Source organism: Staurois parvus, unplaced genomic scaffold (assembly GCF_062004578.1).
Source record: "Staurois parvus isolate SC_StPar_1 unplaced genomic scaffold, SC_StPar_1.0 ptg003432l, whole genome shotgun sequence".
Taxonomy (NCBI): Eukaryota; Metazoa; Chordata; class Amphibia; order Anura; family Ranidae; genus Staurois; species Staurois parvus.
In genome coordinates this window covers 42697-61837 of record NW_028321228.1, presented here as the reverse complement: position 1 = coordinate 61837, position 19141 = coordinate 42697, and the positions used below count along the sequence as shown (strand labels likewise).

At 44.9% G+C, this 19141-nt stretch overlaps 1 protein-coding gene across 1 annotated transcript; it reads right to left on the bottom strand.

Moving 5' to 3' along the window:
* Nucleotides 1–1636: 1636 nt before the first annotated feature.
* On the bottom strand, nt 1637–12124 carry LOC149428180 (uncharacterized). The gene is made up of 4 exons (XM_089667623.1): nt 11917–12124; nt 8672–8798; nt 4070–4156; nt 1637–3995 (listed from the first exon to the last, which is right to left on the bottom strand). The coding sequence occupies exons 1-4, from the start codon at nt 11941–11943 to the stop codon at nt 1708–1710; spliced, it is 2529 nt and encodes an 842-aa protein (XP_089523749.1). The 5' UTR covers nt 11944–12124; the 3' UTR covers nt 1637–1707.
* Nucleotides 12125–19141: the final 7017 nt, after the last annotated feature.

The following is a 19141-nucleotide window of genomic DNA, read 5'->3' as shown; positions in this document are numbered from 1 at the left end:
GAGACCAAAATAGAACTTTATGGTCACAACCCTAAGCGTTATGTTTGGAGAGGGGTCAACAAGGCCTACAATGACAAAAATACCATCCCCACTGTGAAGCATGGTGGTGGCTCACTGATGTTTTGGGAGCTTGTGAGATCTAAAAGGCACGGGGAATCTTGTGAAAATTGATGACAAGATGAATGCAGCATGTTATCGGAAAATACTGGCAGACAATTTGCATTCTTCTGCTCATCGGATGCTCTTGGACTTGGTGAAGGTTCTGGAGTGACCATCACAGTCTTCTGACCTTCATATCATCGAGCCGGTCTGGGAAGATCTCCAACATGCGGTTCATGCAAGACCACCAAGAACTTTGCTCATGCAAAGTCATTGGTCGTTTTGGTCCTGGAGACAATTTGGGTTCTGCAGGAAAGCTGCTCATCACTGCCATCACAGTCTCCTGACCTTAATATCACCGAGCTGCTCTGGGGAGGTCACCAACATTCGGGTCATGCAGGACAACCAAAGACTTTGCACATGGTCCTGGAGGCAATTTGTGTTCTGTAGGAAAGCTGCTCATGGGACACTCTTGGTCTTTCCAGCACAACAATGACCCCAAGCATAAGGCCAAGCTGACCCTCCAGTGGTTAGAGCAGAAAAAGGTCTGGAGTTACCATCACAGTCTCCTGACCTCAATATCAACTCTGGGGAGATCTCAAACATGCAGTTCATGCAAGACCACCAAAGACTTTTCTCATGGAAAGTCATTGGTCGTTTTGGTCCTGTAGGCAATTTGTGTTCTGCAGGAAAGCTGCTCATGGGACACTCTTGGTCTTTCCTGCACAACAATGACCCCGAGCACAAGGCCAAGCTGACCCTCCAGTGGTTACAACAGAAAAATGTGAAGGTTCTGGAGTGGCCATCACAGTCTCCTGATCTTCATATCATCGAGCCGCTCTGGGAAGATCTCAAACGTGTGGTTCATGCAAGACCACCAAGGACTTTTCTCATGCAGTCATCGGCCTTTTTGGTCCTGGAGACAATTTGTGTTCTGCAGGAAAGCTGCTCATGGGATGCTCTTAGTCTTTCAAGCACAACAATGACCCCAAGTACAAGGCCAAGCTGACCCTCCAGTGGTTAGAGTAGAAAAAGGTGAAGGTTCTGGAGTGGCCATCACAGTCTCCTGACCTTCATATCATCAAGCCGCTCTGGGGAGATCTCAAACGTGCGGTCCATGCAAGACCACCAAAAGAGTTGCATGACCTGGAGGCATTTTGTCGAGACTAATGGGAGGCTCAACCACCTGCAGGAATTCGAGGGGTCTCATAGACAACTATTACAGAAGATGGAACGCTGTCATTGGTGCTGAAGGGGGCGACACACAGGACAAAGAACTAAGGGGGTGCAGACTATTGAACAGGGGGGGCATTTCATTGGTTTACTGGTTGCCATTATCTGGTTTCTGATTGGCCCATTCTGTTATCATCTCCATTTACAGAATAGGAATCCCGTCAGAAATAGAAGGAATGGGTTCTGCCGGCTCACTCTCAGTCCATCCTGTATATTCCCGATTCTCCAGCGGGGGGCAGACCTTTCAGCACAACTATAAACAAGACAAATTTCACACAATCTTTACTTGTACACAAATGATTCATTTTGTATCTTTTTGTAGATTTAAAATGATTTATTTTCTTTCACCTATACATGTCTGACATCGGGGCGGGGCTACGTCTCAGATGCGTGGCTCCGCCTATGTCTGTTGAGCGCGGTCTGGTACCTGAACAACCTATTGCACTCTGTACATTTAAAGGGCATTTCCCCGGTGTGGATGCGTTGGTGGACGGCCATGTTGCACTGCTGGCTGAACCGTTTGCCACACTCGGGGCAGGCGTAAGGGCGTTCCCCGCTGTGAATTCTCTGGTGGATGGTCAGCTTGGAGCGTTTGATGAAGCTTTTGCCGCATTCTCCGCACACGTAAGGCTTCTCGTCGGTGTGGGTTTTGCGGTGCTCCGTCAGGCGGGACCATTGGATGACGGCCTTCCCGCACTGTGAGCATTTGAAGGGGCGCTCCCCGGTGTGCGTGCGAAGGTGGATGACAAACTTGGATTTCTCCAAGAAAGTTTTGTCACACTCGCTGCAGCTATACTGCTTCTCTGGGGGCCACACAGCCGCCAGGTACTGACTCAAGGGGGACCATGGAAGATACGCATCTTCTAAGTCCTCTGTGACATCTGGATCATTCTCGGTATATGCTGTTCGAGTCGGTATAGGTTCCGTTCCACTCTCAGGTCCTTTGGTGGAATCCTCAGAGCAGGAGCTTTGATGGTCCAGGTGTTCTTTTTTGAAGGTCTTCTCTTTTAAATTAGTGCAGTTTCGCAGTTGTGATTTATGGGTTGTCCTCCTGGAAAGTTCATGATGGTTCTTTTGTTGTGGTGCTTGATAGGTCTTTTTGTATACCTCAGGGCTGTTCATTGGTTGGAGCTCAGGAGAAGTCTTCTTGCATAGGTCTGTGTCATTAGGTGGTTGTGATTCATGGCAAGTTTTCCTACAAATATTGGTTGTTTTCCTCTGTATTCCATGCGTGTTCACCTCGGGTGGTTCATTATGGGGCTTCTTGCAAATGTCAGGTCCTTTCTTTGGCTTAGGCTCTCGAAAGTTACTCTTACGCAAGTCAAGGACATTCATTGGTTGCGGGTCATGTTGGGATTTGCATATGTCCAGGATATTATGTTCTTTCACAGAAAAAGTCTTTTTGTATGAATTATAAACACCTAAAGAGTCATGATTGTTCTTCTTGCATACATCAAGGTCACTGGATGGTTGAGGTTCATGATTGTTCTTCATGCGTACATCATAAATATCTGGAGGTTGTGGCTCATGCCTGGTCTTCAGGCGCTTGTATTGGTCCCTTTCTGGCTCATGAACCTTCATATGAAGCTTAAGGTTGGAATTCTGGCTGAAGGCTTTCTCACATAAAGAACATCTGTAGGGTTTTTCCCCTGAGTGGGATCTTTGGTGGACCACAAGAGCATAATGGTGGCTAAAACTCTTATTGCATATGTCACACCTGAATGGTTTTTGTCTGGTATGTGTCCGTTGGTGGCCAACCAGGTTAGACTGCTGGCTGAAGCTTTTACCGCACTCAGGACACTTGTAGGGTCGTTCCCCGGTGTGTACCCGGAGGTGGACAATAAGTTTGGACATTTTAATGAAGCTCTTATCGCACTCAGTGCACTGGAATGGTCTGTCACCAGAATGAGTCCTCTGGTGCTCCACCAGGTTGGATGGGTAGTGGAAAGTCTTGTCGCACTGGTCGCATTTATAGGGTTTATCGCCGTTATGGATCCGCAGGTGTTCTTTAAGGTGGGACCTCTTGGTGAAGCCTTTCCCACACACTGAGCACTGAAATGGTTTCTCTCCCGTGTGAGTTCTGTGGTGTTCCACCAACTTCGAGCGTTGGTTGTAGCTTTTCTCGCAAAGCGTACATTTGTATGGCCTGTCTTCTATGTGGCATTTTCTGTGCACCACCAGCTGCGCCCTTTTAGTGAAGCTCCTCCCACATTCAAGGCACTTGAAGATTTTCTCCCCAGTGTGCGTCCTCTGGTGCAGAGAGAGGACCGACCTATTGATAAAGGTTTTGTCGCAGTTATTGCACTTGAAGACCTTTCCGTCAGGAGCAACAGACTGGGAGGTAACTGGTTTTACTGTGTCACTTGGACCCAGGACTTTTCTCTGGTCACGAGCCCGCTTCTGGGAATCTGCTGGTTTTAGGGCTTGTCTTGTTTTGGCATGTTTGGCCTTCACCTGGTCATGGGTCCGTCTATGTGCAGCAAATTGGGACCAGCTACCGAAGATCATCTTACACTCCAAACACCGGTGAGGTTTCTTAGCAGATGGAGGCTTCTGGTCCTCATGCTGGGTGACTCCATTTGTTAGATGTCCTGAAGAACCGGGAGAATGATTCTGGAACGTTCTCTGAACCTTGATGTGTGGCTCCTTCTCTTCATCTGCCTCTGAAACGACAAATAATCAAATCACTTGCTTCTTCGATGGTAGACTGAAGACCCGAGGACATAGCTTCACTTACCCAAGGGGTCTTCAGAATGTCGGAATGTCCATTTATCATCTTCTGTGAAGACCCTCGGTGAGGGAGGGGGATGGCGATACTCGTATCCTGCGAAGAAAGATGCCATTTTTAGTGAGCCACACCACCATATTCAGGTATGTAAAGCTAAAACACATTTATGTGGAGTTATGCAACTATCAAAATGCCTTGATTGGTGGGTGTCAGTCTGGAGGAGGAGATGTTCCTATTCAGCCTGGATGATGTTGAATTTCCTCCAGCCAGGAAATGAGGTGAGTCCTGAGCTGGGACTTCGATGATCTCCTGCAGACTATAGGTAATCTGCCCAGAAGGGCAGCAGCCCTTCAGGTTGGGTCTTCTCCTCCAGGACAAGGACCCCGCTCTTCCAGGCCCCAGACTATGTATACACCCCTCAGCCCACCACTGGGCATCCTCTTCTCTCCAGTGATTTGCTGAGGTGGTATGAATATTCAAGTCCAGGGCCTGCCTCCTCCAGCCCACTACAATCTAGAACCCACTAGAAGGCTGGGGGCGGGGGAGGTAGTTGAGCCTGCAACCAGCAGGACCCAACAGCCACAAATAATCACACTCTGCTCCACTGATAACAAAGAATCCCAAACAAAAACCTAAATGTATCCTAACCTCATAAGTATCCTAACTAGGAGGACCTTCCCAAGACTCTCCAGTCTACTCCTTCACTTATGTTTGGTTTTGGATGGAGTGTGGAATTGTTGGAATGGCTGTCAGTGACCCTGCTAGGAGGATTCACCCCTCTATCAGTGCCAGTGACAGTTATCAGTGACAGGACACATGGTTGTCACTCCCAAACAGGACAACACATTTTGGCTAGAGGTCCCCTTTACCTTTCAATTAAAGGGATTCATTAGAATCCAATATGGAACATGGAAATGTGGAAAGCTTCAGAGAAACCCCAACGATTGCTACGGTGATGAGTTGTCACCAGGCAGCACTATGGACAGCCTGATTTGGTCTTGGGAGTACTGGCAGTTCTGGGTTCACATCTCCGGGGGGTGGGGTGGAGGAGAGAGCAAAGTGCAGACTTTGAGGAGAGCCACGTCATCCTGTGTACACCTGAGGAGAAGTGAGAGACTAGCCCCGGGGTACCTACCTCACTGGCCTGGTGGGTGACACATATGGGGTCTGGAGGAACTTCACTTCCCACTATTCTGATTCTGATGTGACTGCCTACACACTGAGTGTATGTTCTTGGTCCCGGCGGGCACCCTGTACATGGTACTGGTCCAGGAATGCACCCTGCACATGGTACCAGTCCTAGCAATCACTCTGTACAAGTTACCATTCCTTGCCATTCCCCCGTACGTGATACTGGTCCTGGTAGGCACCCTGTGCATGGTATTGGTCCTGGCACTTACCTTGTAAATGATTGTGGTGATCACCTTGTACATGGCGGGCACCCTGTGCATGATACCAATGGGCTCTCTGTGCCTGGTACCAGTCCTGGCCATCCCCCATACATGGTACAAATCCTGGCCATCCCCCATATATGGTACAAATCCTGGCCATCCCCCATATATGGTACAAATCCTGGCCATCCCCCATATATGGTACAAATCCTGGCCATCCCCCATATATGGTACCGGTCCTTGCCATTCCCCCATACGTGGTACAAGTCTTGCCATCCCCCCATACATGGTATAAATTCTGGCAACCCCCCCGTATAAGGTACCAGTCCTGGCTATCCCCCTGTATAAGGTACTGGTCATGTCCTTCCCCCTGTACATGGTACCGATCCTGGCAATCCCCCCATACATGGTACAAGTTCTGCTATCCCCCATACATGGTACCAGTCCTGACCATCCCCTGTACATGGTACCAGTCCAAGCCATCCCCCCGTACATGGTACTGGTCCTGACCTTCTCCCATACAAACTGTATACTGGTCCTAGCCTTCCCTCCTGTACATGATACCAGTCCTGACCATCCCCCCATACATGGTACCAGACCTGGCCATCCCCCCATACATGGTACCAGACCTGGCCATCCCCCCATACATGGTACCAGACCTTGCCATCCCCCCATACATGGTACCAGACCTGGCCATCCACCCATACATGGTACCGGTTCTGGCCTTCCCCCCTGCACATGGTACCAGTCCTGGACTTCCCCTCATACATGGTACCAGCACTGGTAATCCCCTCATACATGGTACTGGATCTGGCCATCCCCCAATACATGGTATCAGTGCTGGCCATCCTCCCATACATGGTACCGGACCTGGTCATCCCCTCCACATGTGGTACCAGTCCTGAACTTCCCCTCATACATGGTATCGGTCCTGGCAATCCCCCCATACATGGTACCAGTCCTGCCCTTCCCCCCATACATGGTACCAGTCCTGCCCTTCCCCCCATACATGGTACCGGTCCTGGCCATCCCCCTATACATGGGACCAGTCCTGACAATCCCCCCATACATGGTACCAGTCCTGACCATCCCCCCATACAGTTGCAAGAAAAAGTATGTGAACCCCTTGGGATTACGTGGAGTTTTGCATGAATTGGGCATAAAATGTGCTCTGAACGTCATCTAAGTCACAACAATAGAAGAACACAGTCTGCTGAACATAATACTACACAAACATTAGATGTTGCCATGGTTTAATTGCACATAACATGTAAACATTCACAGCGCAGGGAGGAAAAAGTATGTGAACCTTTGGACTTAATAACTGGTTGACCCTCCTTTGGCAGCAATAACCTCAACCAAACGTTTCCTGTAGTTGCAGATCAGACCTGCACAACGATCTGGAGTCATTTTGGACCACTCCTCTTCACAAAACTGTTTCAGTGTAGCAATATTCTTGGGATGTCTGGTGTGAATCGCTCTCTTAAGGTCATGCCACAGCATTTCAATGGGGTTGAGGTCAGGACTCTGACTGGGCCACTCCAGAAGGCGTATTCTGTGCTGTTGCAGCCATTGTTTTGTTGAATGACTTGTATGCTTTGGGTCATCATTGTCCTGTTGCATCACCCATCCTCTGCGGAGCTTCAGTTGGAGGACAGATGGTCGTACGTTTTCCTGCAAAATGTCTTGATAAACTCTGGAATTCATTTTCCCATCAATGACAACAATCCCTCCAGGCCCTGAGGCAGCAAAGCAGCCCCAAACCATGATGCTCCCTCCGCCATGTTTCACAGTGGGGATGAGGTTTTGATGTTGGTGTGCTGGGCCTTTTTTTCTCCACACATAGTGTTGTGTGCTCTTCCCAAACAACTCAATCTTGGTTTCATCTGTCCTCAGTATATTCTGCCAGTAGTGCTGTGGAACATCCAGGTGCTCTTTTGTAAACTTCAAACGTGCTGCAATCTTCTTTTTGGACAGCAATGGCTTCCTCCGTGGTGTCCTCCCATGTACTCCATTCTTGTTTCATGTTTTTAAAAATGTTAGCATGTGCCAGAGATTTCTGTAGGTCTTTAGCTGACACTCTGGGATTCTTCTTTACCTCATGCAGCATTCTGCGCTGTGCTCTTGCAGTCATTTTTACAGGACGACCACGCCTAGGGAGAGTAGCAACAGTGCTAAACTTTCTCCATTTGTAGACAGTCAGTCTTACCGTGGACACAGGAACATCAAGGCTCAAGGAGATACTTTTGTAACCCTTTCCAGCTTCATGCAAGTCAACAATTCTTGATGGTAGGTCTTCTGAGAGCTCTTTTCTGCGAGGCATGGGTCACATCAGACAGTGCTTCTTGAAACCAGTAAACCCAAAACAGGTGTCAGCAACACATCCAATATCATCACACTGATTGGAGTCAAGGTTGGCTCACTCCTGGCTCCAATTAGCTCTGGGAGAAGTCATTAAGCTAGGGCTTCACATACTTTTTCCTCCCTGCACTGTGAATGTTTACATGTTATGTGCAATGAAACCATGGCAACATCTAATGTTTGTGTAGTATTATGTTTAGCAGACTGTGTTCTTCTATTGTTGTGACTTAGATGACGTTCAGAGCACATTTTATGCCCAATTCATGCAAAACTCCACGTAATCCCAAGGGGTTCACATACTTTTTCTTGCAACTGTATATGGTACCAGTCCTGACCATCCCCCATACATGGTACCAGTCCTGACCATCCCCCATACATGGTACCAGTCCTGACCATCCCCCATACATGGTACCAGTCCTGACCATCCCCCATACATGGTACCAGTCCTGACCATCCCCCATACATGGTACCAGTCCTGACCATCCCCCCATACATGGTACCAGTCCTGACCATCCCCCCATACATGGTACCAGTCCTGACCATCCCCCATACATGGTACCAGTCCTGACCATCCCCCATACATGGTACCAGTCCTGACCATCCCCCATACATGGGACCAGTCCTGACCATCCCCCATACATGGTACCAGTCCTGGCCATCCCCCCATACATGGTACCAGTCCTGACCATCCCCCATACATGGTACCAGTCCTGACCATCCCCCATACATGGGACCAGTCCTGACCATCCCCCATACATGGTACCAGTCCTGACCATCCCCCATACATGGGACCGGGTTTAGCACAGATTTCCCGTCTGTCCTGAGCTCAGGACGGTATACAATATGAATCGGGACGTACCCAACGATATTACGGCCTCCAGATTGTCCCTCATCACCTCCTGGTATAGCTGTCTCTGCCACGCCTCTAGATGGCGCCATTCCTCCTCCAGGAAATACACGGCCACCTCATCGAAGGTAATGGGGACCTGCACAGCAGAAGACAACACTGAGAGCATGCTTGTACGGTCACGGGAGAGAAGTCGGTATGTCTGCTGATTGAGGGCCATGAATGGGCGCCCAATGACCATACAGGGAAAATCTGCCCCTTCGGTTCTGTGGTCTATAGGCACACGCCTGCAGGGCCTAACGGGAGATCCGGTCCTGGCCGCACCCCTGAAAGTGATCAGATTTCAGAAATGTTCTGGCCATACACTCTACAATCTGATTGTACAGAAATTGTATAATCTCCCTATGTAACATGAGGACGAACTTATACAATCCATTCCGTTTGTGTCAGATCAGGAGGCCCCATGTGCTACACAGTAGATCTAAGGTAGATTGTACAATCGGATTGCATGGTGTATGGTCAGCCATCAATTCATCAACTTTAGTTTAGATCTACAAAAACGATACATTTGAGGACCTACCTGACTATCCAATCCAATTGTATCCAATCTGGCAGGCCCGTCCACTACCTACCTATTGGTGGATCTAAAGGAGATTGTACAGATTTCAAAGTGTACAATCTGTGTACAATCTCCTGTCAGGTGGACACACACTATACAATCTCTGTACAATCTCCTGTCAGGGGGACACACACTATACAATCTCTGTACAATCTCCTGTCAGGGGGACACACACTATACAATCTCTGTACAATCTCCTTTCAGGGGGACACACACTATACAATCTGTGTACAATCTCCTGTCAGGGGGGACACACACTATACAATCTCTGTACAATCTCCTGTCAGGTGGACACACACTATACAATCTCTGTACAATCTCCTGTCAGGGACACACACTATACAATCTCTGTACAATCTCCTGTCAGGGGGGGACACACACTATACAATCTCTGTACAATCTCCTATCAGGTGGACACACACTATACAATCTCTGTACAATCTCCTGTCAGGTGGACACACACTATACAATCTCTGTACAATCTCCTGTCAGGGGGACACACACTATACAATCTCTGTACAATCTCCTGTCAGGTGGACACACACTATACAATCTCTGTACAATCTCCTGTCAGGGGGACACACACTATACAATCTATGTACAATCTCCTGTCAGGGGGACACACACTATACAATCTCTGTACAATCTCCTGTCAGGGGGACACACACTATACAATCTCTGTACAATCTCCTGTCAGGGGGACACACACTATACAATCTCTGTACAATCTCCTGTCAGGGGGACACACTATACAATCTGTGTACAATCTCCTATCAGGGGGGGACACACTATACAATCTCTGTACAATCTCCTGTCAGGGGGACACACACTATACAATCTGTGTACAATCTCCTGTCAGGGGGACACACACTATACAATCTCTGTACAATCTCCTGTCAGGGGGACACACACTATACAATCTCTGTACAATCTCCTGTCAGGTGGACACACACTATACAATCTCTGTACAATCTCCTGTCAGGGGGACACACACTATACAATCTCTGTACAATCTCCTGTCAGGGGGACACACACTATACAATCTCTGTACAATCTCCTATCAGGTGGACACACACTATACAATCTCTGTACAATCTCCTGTCAGGTGGATACACACTATACAATCTCTGTACAATCTCCTGTCAGGGGGACACACACTATACAATCTCTGTACAATCTCCTGTCAGGGGGGGACACACTATACAATCTCTGTACAATCTCCTGTCAGGGGGACACACACTATACAATCTCTGTACAATCTCCTGTCAGGGGGACACACACTATACAATCTCTGTACAATCTCCTGTCAGGTGGACACACACTATACAATCTCTGTACAATCTCCTATCAGGTGGACACACACTATACAATCTCTGTACAATCTCCTGTCAGGGGGACACACACTATACAATCTCTGTACAATCTCCTGTCAGGGGGACACACACTATACAATCTCTGTACAATCTCCTGTCAGGGGGACACACACTATACAATCTCTGTACAATCTCCTGTCAGGGGGGACACACACTATACAATCTCTGTACAATCTCCTATCAGGTGGACACACACTATACAATCTCTGTACAATCTCCTATCAGGTGGACACACACTATACAATCTCTGTACAATCTCCTGTCAGGGGGGGACACACTATACAATCTCTGTACAATCTCCTGTCAGGTGGACACACACTATACAATCTCTGTACAATCTCCTATCAGGGGGACACACACTATACAATCTCTGTACAATCTCCTGTCAGGGGGGACACACACTATACAATCTCTGTACAATCTCCTGTCAGGGGGGACACACACTATACAATCTCTGTACAATCTCCTATCAGGTGGACACACACTATACAATCTCTGTACAATCTCCTGTCAGGTGGACACACACTATACAATCTCTGTACAATCTCCTGTCAGGGGGGACACACACTATACAATCTCTGTACAATCTCCTATCAGGTGGACACACACTATACAATCTCTGTACAATCTCCTGTCAGGGGGACACACACTATACAATCTCTGTACAATCTCCTGTCAGGGGGACACACACTATACAATCTCTGTACAATCTCCTGTCAGGGGGACACACACTATACAATCTCTGTACAATCTCCTGTCAGGGGGACACACACTATACAATCTCTGTACAATCTCCTGTCAGGGGGACACACACTATACAATCTCTGTACAAATTGATTGTCCAAAGATTGTAACATGTATGGTGAGCCTTGCATAGCTTTGGTAACTCCAGAAAGGAAATTGTCCAATCAGATTGTATAGTGTATGGCCACACACACACAGACTCTGATCTCACTCTCTGTAGAATCGCACACACAATAGTTCGGTGACGTTTATTCCGTCTCACACAATCGTTTCTTAATATTCCATTTCCCGTGTCTTCCGATCTCGGCAGATTGAGGCTCACACATTGTCATATGCTCACCATGCAACCGGATTGTACAATCAGAGAGCCACACCCCACGTGGCACGAGGTAACACTGCAAAAGCTTCAACCTGATTGGTTGTTCAGGTTGTCGCGTTCTGCTGTTTGCTGCAGCTGGAAAAACGGTTGAAGACGCGACGCAACGCCAGTGTGACGCCACATGTGAATAGCGAATACTCACCGACCACCGAGCCCTTCCAGACATCATTAACCCTTCGAGGTACTCGGGGCCCCAGTGGGAGCCGAGATCTGAGAGTCAGTGACCGATACCGTGGGACAATATCGCTGACAGAGGCAGTTGGGATGTACACAGATCTGGGTGACATGACCCCCCTCCCCCCCTCCTGTAGATCCTGCTGCCTCCACACTGCACACCCTGCCGGTCACATGACCCCTTCCCTCTGCATCACAACTACAACTCCCAGAAGTCTCTGCGACTGAGAATTCATTGGCTGCAAGGAGAGATGTGACCCCGAGATCTGATCACTTTGTACTGCGCCACGGAGGAGGACGGCACTATAGACTAGAATGAGAATGATTACATTGTATCTCTTCTGAGGAAGGAACCTCTATACATTGTATCCCCATCATCATCTCTATACATTGTATCCCCATCATCACCTCTATACATTGTATCCCCATCATCTCTATACATTGTATCCCCATCATCTCTATACATTGTATCCCCATCATCACCTCTATATATTGTATCCCCATCATCACCTCTATACATTGTATCCCCATCATCACCTCTATACATTGTATCCCCATCATCACCTCTATACATTGTATCCCCATCATCTCTATACATTGTATCCCCATCACCTCTATACATTGTATCCCCATCATCTCTATACATTGTATCCTCATCATCATCTCTATACATTGTATCCTCATCATCTCTATACATTGTATCCCCATCATCACCTCTATACATTGTATCCCCATCATCTCTATACATTGTATCCCCATCATCACCTCTATACATTGTATCCCCATCATCATCTCTATACATTGTATCCTCATCATCTCTATACATTGTATCCCCATCATCACCTCTATACATTGTATCCCCATCATCTCTATACATTGTATCCCCATCATCACCTCTATACATTGTATCCCCATCATCACCTCTATACATTGTATCCCCATCATCACCTCTATACATTGTATCCCCATCATCTCTATACATTGTATCCCCATCATCACCTCTATACATTGTATCCCCATCATCTCTATACATTGTATCCCCATCATCATCTCTATACATTGTATCCCCATCATCATCTCTATACATTGTATCCCCATCATCACCTCTATACATTGTATCCCCATCATCACCTCTATACATTGTATCCCCATCATCACCTCTATACATTGTATCCCCATCATCTCTATACATTGTATCCCCATCATCACCTCTATACATTGTATCCCCATCATCACCTCTATACATTGTATCCCCATCATCACCTCTATACATTGTATCCCCATCATCTCTATACATTGTATCCCCATCATCATCTCTATACATTGTATCCCCATCATCACCTCTATACATTGTATCCCCATCATCACCTCTATACATTGTATCCCCATCATCTCTATACATTGTATCCCCATCATCACCTCTATACATTGTATCCCCATCATCTCTATACATTGTATCCCCATCATCACCTCTATACATTGTATCCCCATCATCATCTCTATACATTGTATCCTCATCATCTCTATACATTGTATCCCCATCATCATCTCTATACATTGTATCCTCATCATCTCTATACATTGTATCCCCATCATCATCTCTATACATTGTATCCCCATCATCTCTATACATTGTATCCCCATCATCTCTATACATTGTATCCCCATCATCACCTCTATACATTGTATCCCCATCATCATCTCTATACATTGTATCCTCATCATCTCTATACATTGTATCCCCATCATCATCTCTATACATTGTATCCCCATCATCTCTATACATTGTATCCCCATCATCTCTATACATTGTATCCCCATCATCACCTCTATACATTGTATCCCCATCATCACCTCTATACATTGTATCCCCATCATCTCTATACATTGTATCCCCATCATCACCTCTATACATTGTATCCCCATCATCACCTCTATACATTGTATCCCCATCATCACCTCTATACATTGTATCCCCATCATCACCTCTATACATTGTATCCCCATCACCTCTATACATTGTATCCCCATCATCATCTCTATACATTGTATCCCCATCATCACCTCTATACATTGTATCCCCATCATCACCTCTATACATTGTATCCCCATCATCTCTATACATTGTATCCCCATCATCACCTCTATACATTGTATCCCCATCATCACCTCTATACATTGTATCCCCATCATCTCTATACATTGTATCCCCATCATCATCTCTATACATTGTATCCCCATCATCTCTATACATTGTATCCCCATCATCATCTCTATACATTGTATCCCCATCATCATCTCTATACATTGTATCCCCATCACCTCTATACATTGTATCCCCATCATCACCTCTATACATTGTATCCCCATCATCATCTCTATACATTGTATCCCCATCATCACCTCTATACATTGTATCCCCATCATCATCTCTATACATTGTATCCCCATCATCATCTCTATACATTGTATCCCCATCATCTCTATACATTGTATCCCCATCATCATCTCTATACATTGTATCCCCATCATCTCTATACATTGTATCCCCATCATCATCTCTATACATTGTATCCCCATCATCTCTATACATTGTATCCCCATCACCTCTATACATTGTATCCCCATCATCATCTCTATACATTGTATCCCCATCATCATCTCTATACATTGTATCCCCATCATCATCTCTATACATTGTATCCCCATCATCATCTCTATACATTGTATTCCCATCATCACCTCTATACATTGTATCCTCATCATCACCTCTATACATTGTATCCCCATCATCTCTATACATTGTATCCCCATCATCTCTATACATTGTATCCCCATCATCACCTCTATACATTGTATCCCCATCATCTCTATACATTGTATCCCCATCATCTCTATACATTGTATCCCCATCATCATCTCTATACATTGTATCCCCATCATCTCTATACATTGTATCCCCATCACCTCTATACATTGTATCCCCATCATCACCTCTATACATTGTATCCTCATCATCATCTCTATACATTGTATCCCCATCATCACCTCTATACATTGTATCCCCATCATCTCTATACATTGTATCCCCATCATCTCTATACATTGTATCCCCATCACCTCTATACATTGTATCCCCATCACCTCTATACATTGTATCCCCATCATCTCTATACATTGTATCCCCATCATCACCTCTATACATTGTATCCCCATCATCTCTATACATTGTATCCCCATCATCACCTCTATACATTGTATCCCCATCATCTCTATACATTGTATCCCCATCATCTCTATACATTGTATCCCCATCATCATCTCTATACATTGTATCCCCATCATCTCTATACATTGTATCCCCATCATCACCTCTATACATTGTATCCTCATCATCTCTATACATTGTATCCCCATCATCACCTCTATACATTGTATCCCCATCATCATCTCTATACATTGTATCCCCATCACCTCTATACATTGTATCCCCATCACCTCTATACATTGTATCCCCATCATCACCTCTATACATTGTATCCCCATCATCATCTCTATACATTGTATCCCCATCATCATCTCTATACATTGTATCCCCATCATCACCTCTATACATTGTATCCCCATCATCACCTCTATACATTGTATCCCCATCATCACCTCTATACATTGTATCCCCATCACCTCTATACATTGTATCCCCATCATCATCTCTATACATTGTATCCCCATCACCTCTATACATTGTATCCCCATCATCACCTCTATACATTGTATCCCCATCATCTCTATACATTGTATCCCCATCATCACCTCTATACATTGTATCCCCATCATCACCTCTATACATTGTATCCCCATCATCATCTCTATACATTGTATCCTCATCATCTCTATACATTGTATCCCCATCATCTCTATACATTGTATCCCCATCATCATCTCTATACATTGTATCCCCATCATCTCTATACATTGTATCCCCATCATCACCTCTATACATTGTATCCCCATCATCTCTATACATTGTATCCCCATCATCATCTCTATACATTGTATCCCCATCATCACCTCTATACATTGTATCCCCATCACCTCTATACATTGTATCCCCATCATCACCTCTATACATTGTATCCCCATCATCATCTCTATACATTGTATCCCCATCATCTCTATACATTGTATCCCCATCATCATCTCTATACATTGTATCCCCATCATCTCTATACATTGTATCCCCATCATCACCTCTATACATTGTATCCCCATCATCATCTCTATACATTGTATCCCCATCATCTCTATACATTGTATCCCCATCATCACCTCTATACATTGTATCCCCATCATCTCTATACATTGTATCCCCATCATCATCTCTATACATTGTATCCCCATCACCTCTATACATTGTATCCCCATCATCACCTCTATACATTGTATCCCCATCATCACCTCTATACATTGTATCCCCATCATCATCTCTATACATTGTATCCCCATCATCATCTCTATACATTGTATCCCCATCATCACCTCTATACATTGTATCCCCATCACCTCTATACATTGTATCCCCATAATCACCTCTATACATTGTATCCCCATCACCTCTATACATTGTATCCCCATCATCACCTCTATACATTGTATCCCCATCATCACCTCTATACATTGTATCCCCATAATCACCTCTATACATTGTATCCCCATCATCATCTCTATACATTGTATCCCCATCACCTCTATACATTGTATCCCCATCATCACCTCTATACATTGTATCCCCATCATCTCTATACATTGTATCCCCATCATCTCTATACATTGTATCCCCATCATCATCTCTATACATTGTATCCCCATCATCACCTCTATACATTGTATCCCCATCATCTCTATACATTGTATCCCCATCATCACCTCTATACATTGTATCCCCATCATCACCTCTATACATTGTATCCCCATCATCACCTCTATACATTGTATCCCCATCATCACCTCTATACATTGTATCCCCATCATCATCATCTCTATACATTGTATCCCCATCATCACCTCTATACATTGTATCCCCATCATCTCTATACATTGTATCCCCATCATCACCTCTATACATTGTATCCCCATCATCTCTATACATTGTATCCCCATCATCTCTATACATTGTATCCCCATCATCACCTCTATACATTGTATCCTCATCATCATCTCTATACATTGTATCCCCATCATCACCTCTATACATTGTATCCCCATCATCTCTATACATTGTATCCCCATCATCTCTATACATTGTATCCCCATCACCTCTACACATTGTATCCCCATCACCTCTATACATTGTATCCCCATCATCTCTATACATTGTATCCCCATCATCACCTCTATACATTGTATCCCCATCATCTCTATACATTGTATCCCCATCATCACCTCTATACATTGTATCCCCATCATCACCTCTATACATTGTATCCCCATCATCTCTATACATTGTATCCCCATCATCATCTCTATACATTGTATCCCCATCATCTCTATACATTGTATCCCCATCATCTCTATACATTGTATCCCCATCATCACCTCTATACATTGTATCCCCATCATCACCTCTATACATTGTATCCCCATCATCTCTATACATTGTATCCCCATCATCATCTCTATACATTGTATCCCCATCATCTCTATACATTGTATCCCCATCATCACCTCTATACATTGTATCCTCATCATCATCTCTATACATTGTATCCCCATCATCACCTCTATACATTGTATCCCCATCATCTCTATACATTGTATCCCCATCATCTCTATACATTGTATCCCCATCACCTCTATACATTGTATCCCCATCACCTCTATACATTGTATCCCCATCATCTCTATACATTGTATCCCCATCATCACCTCTATACATTGTATCCCCATCATCTCTATACATTGTATCCCCATCATCACCTCTATACATTGTATCCCCATCATCTCTATACATTGTATCCCCATCATCTCTATACATTGTATCCCCATCATCATCTCTATACATTGTATCCCCATCATCTCTATACATTGTATCCCCATCATCACCTCTATACATTGTATCCTCATCATCTCTATACATTGTATCCCCATCATCACCTCTATACATTGTATCCCCATCGTCATCTCTATACATTGTATCCCCATCACCTCTATACATTGTATCCCCATCACCTCTATACATTGTATCCCCATCATCACCTCTATACATTGTATCCCCATCATCATCTCTATACATTGTATCCCCATCATCATCTCTATACATTGTATCCCCATCATCACCTCTATACATTGTATCCCCATCATCACCTCTATACATTGTATCCCCATCATCACCTCTATACATTGTATCCCCATCACCTCTATACATTGTATCCCCATCATCACCTCTATACATTGTATCCCCATCATCATCTCTATACATTGTATCCCCATCACCTCTATACATTGTATCCCCATCATCACCTCTATACATTGTATCCCCATCATCTCTATACATTGTATCCCCATCATCACCTCTATACATTGTATCCCCATCATCACCTCTATACATTGTATCCCCATCATCATCTCTATACATTGTATCCTCATCATCTCTATACATTGTATCCCCATCATCTCTATACATTGTATCCCCATCATCATCTCTATACATTGTATCCCCATCATCTCTATACATTGTATCCCCATCATCACCTCTATACATTGTATCCCCATCATCTCTATACATTGTATCCCCATCATCATCTCTATACATTGTATCCCCATCATCACCTCTATACATTGTATCCCCATCACCTCTATACATTGTATCCCCATCATCACCTCTATACATTGTATCCCCATCATCATCTCTATACATTGTATCCCCATCATCTCTATACATTGTATCCCCATCATCATCTCTATACATTGTATCCCCATCATCTCTATACATTGTATCCCCATCATCACCTCTATACATTGTATCCCCATCATCATCTCTATACATTGTATCCCCATCATCATCTCTATACATTGTATCCCCATCATCACCTCTATACATTGTATCCCCATCATCACCTCTATACATTGTATCCCCATCATCACCTCTATACATTGTATCCCCATCATCACCTCTATACATTGTATCCCCATCA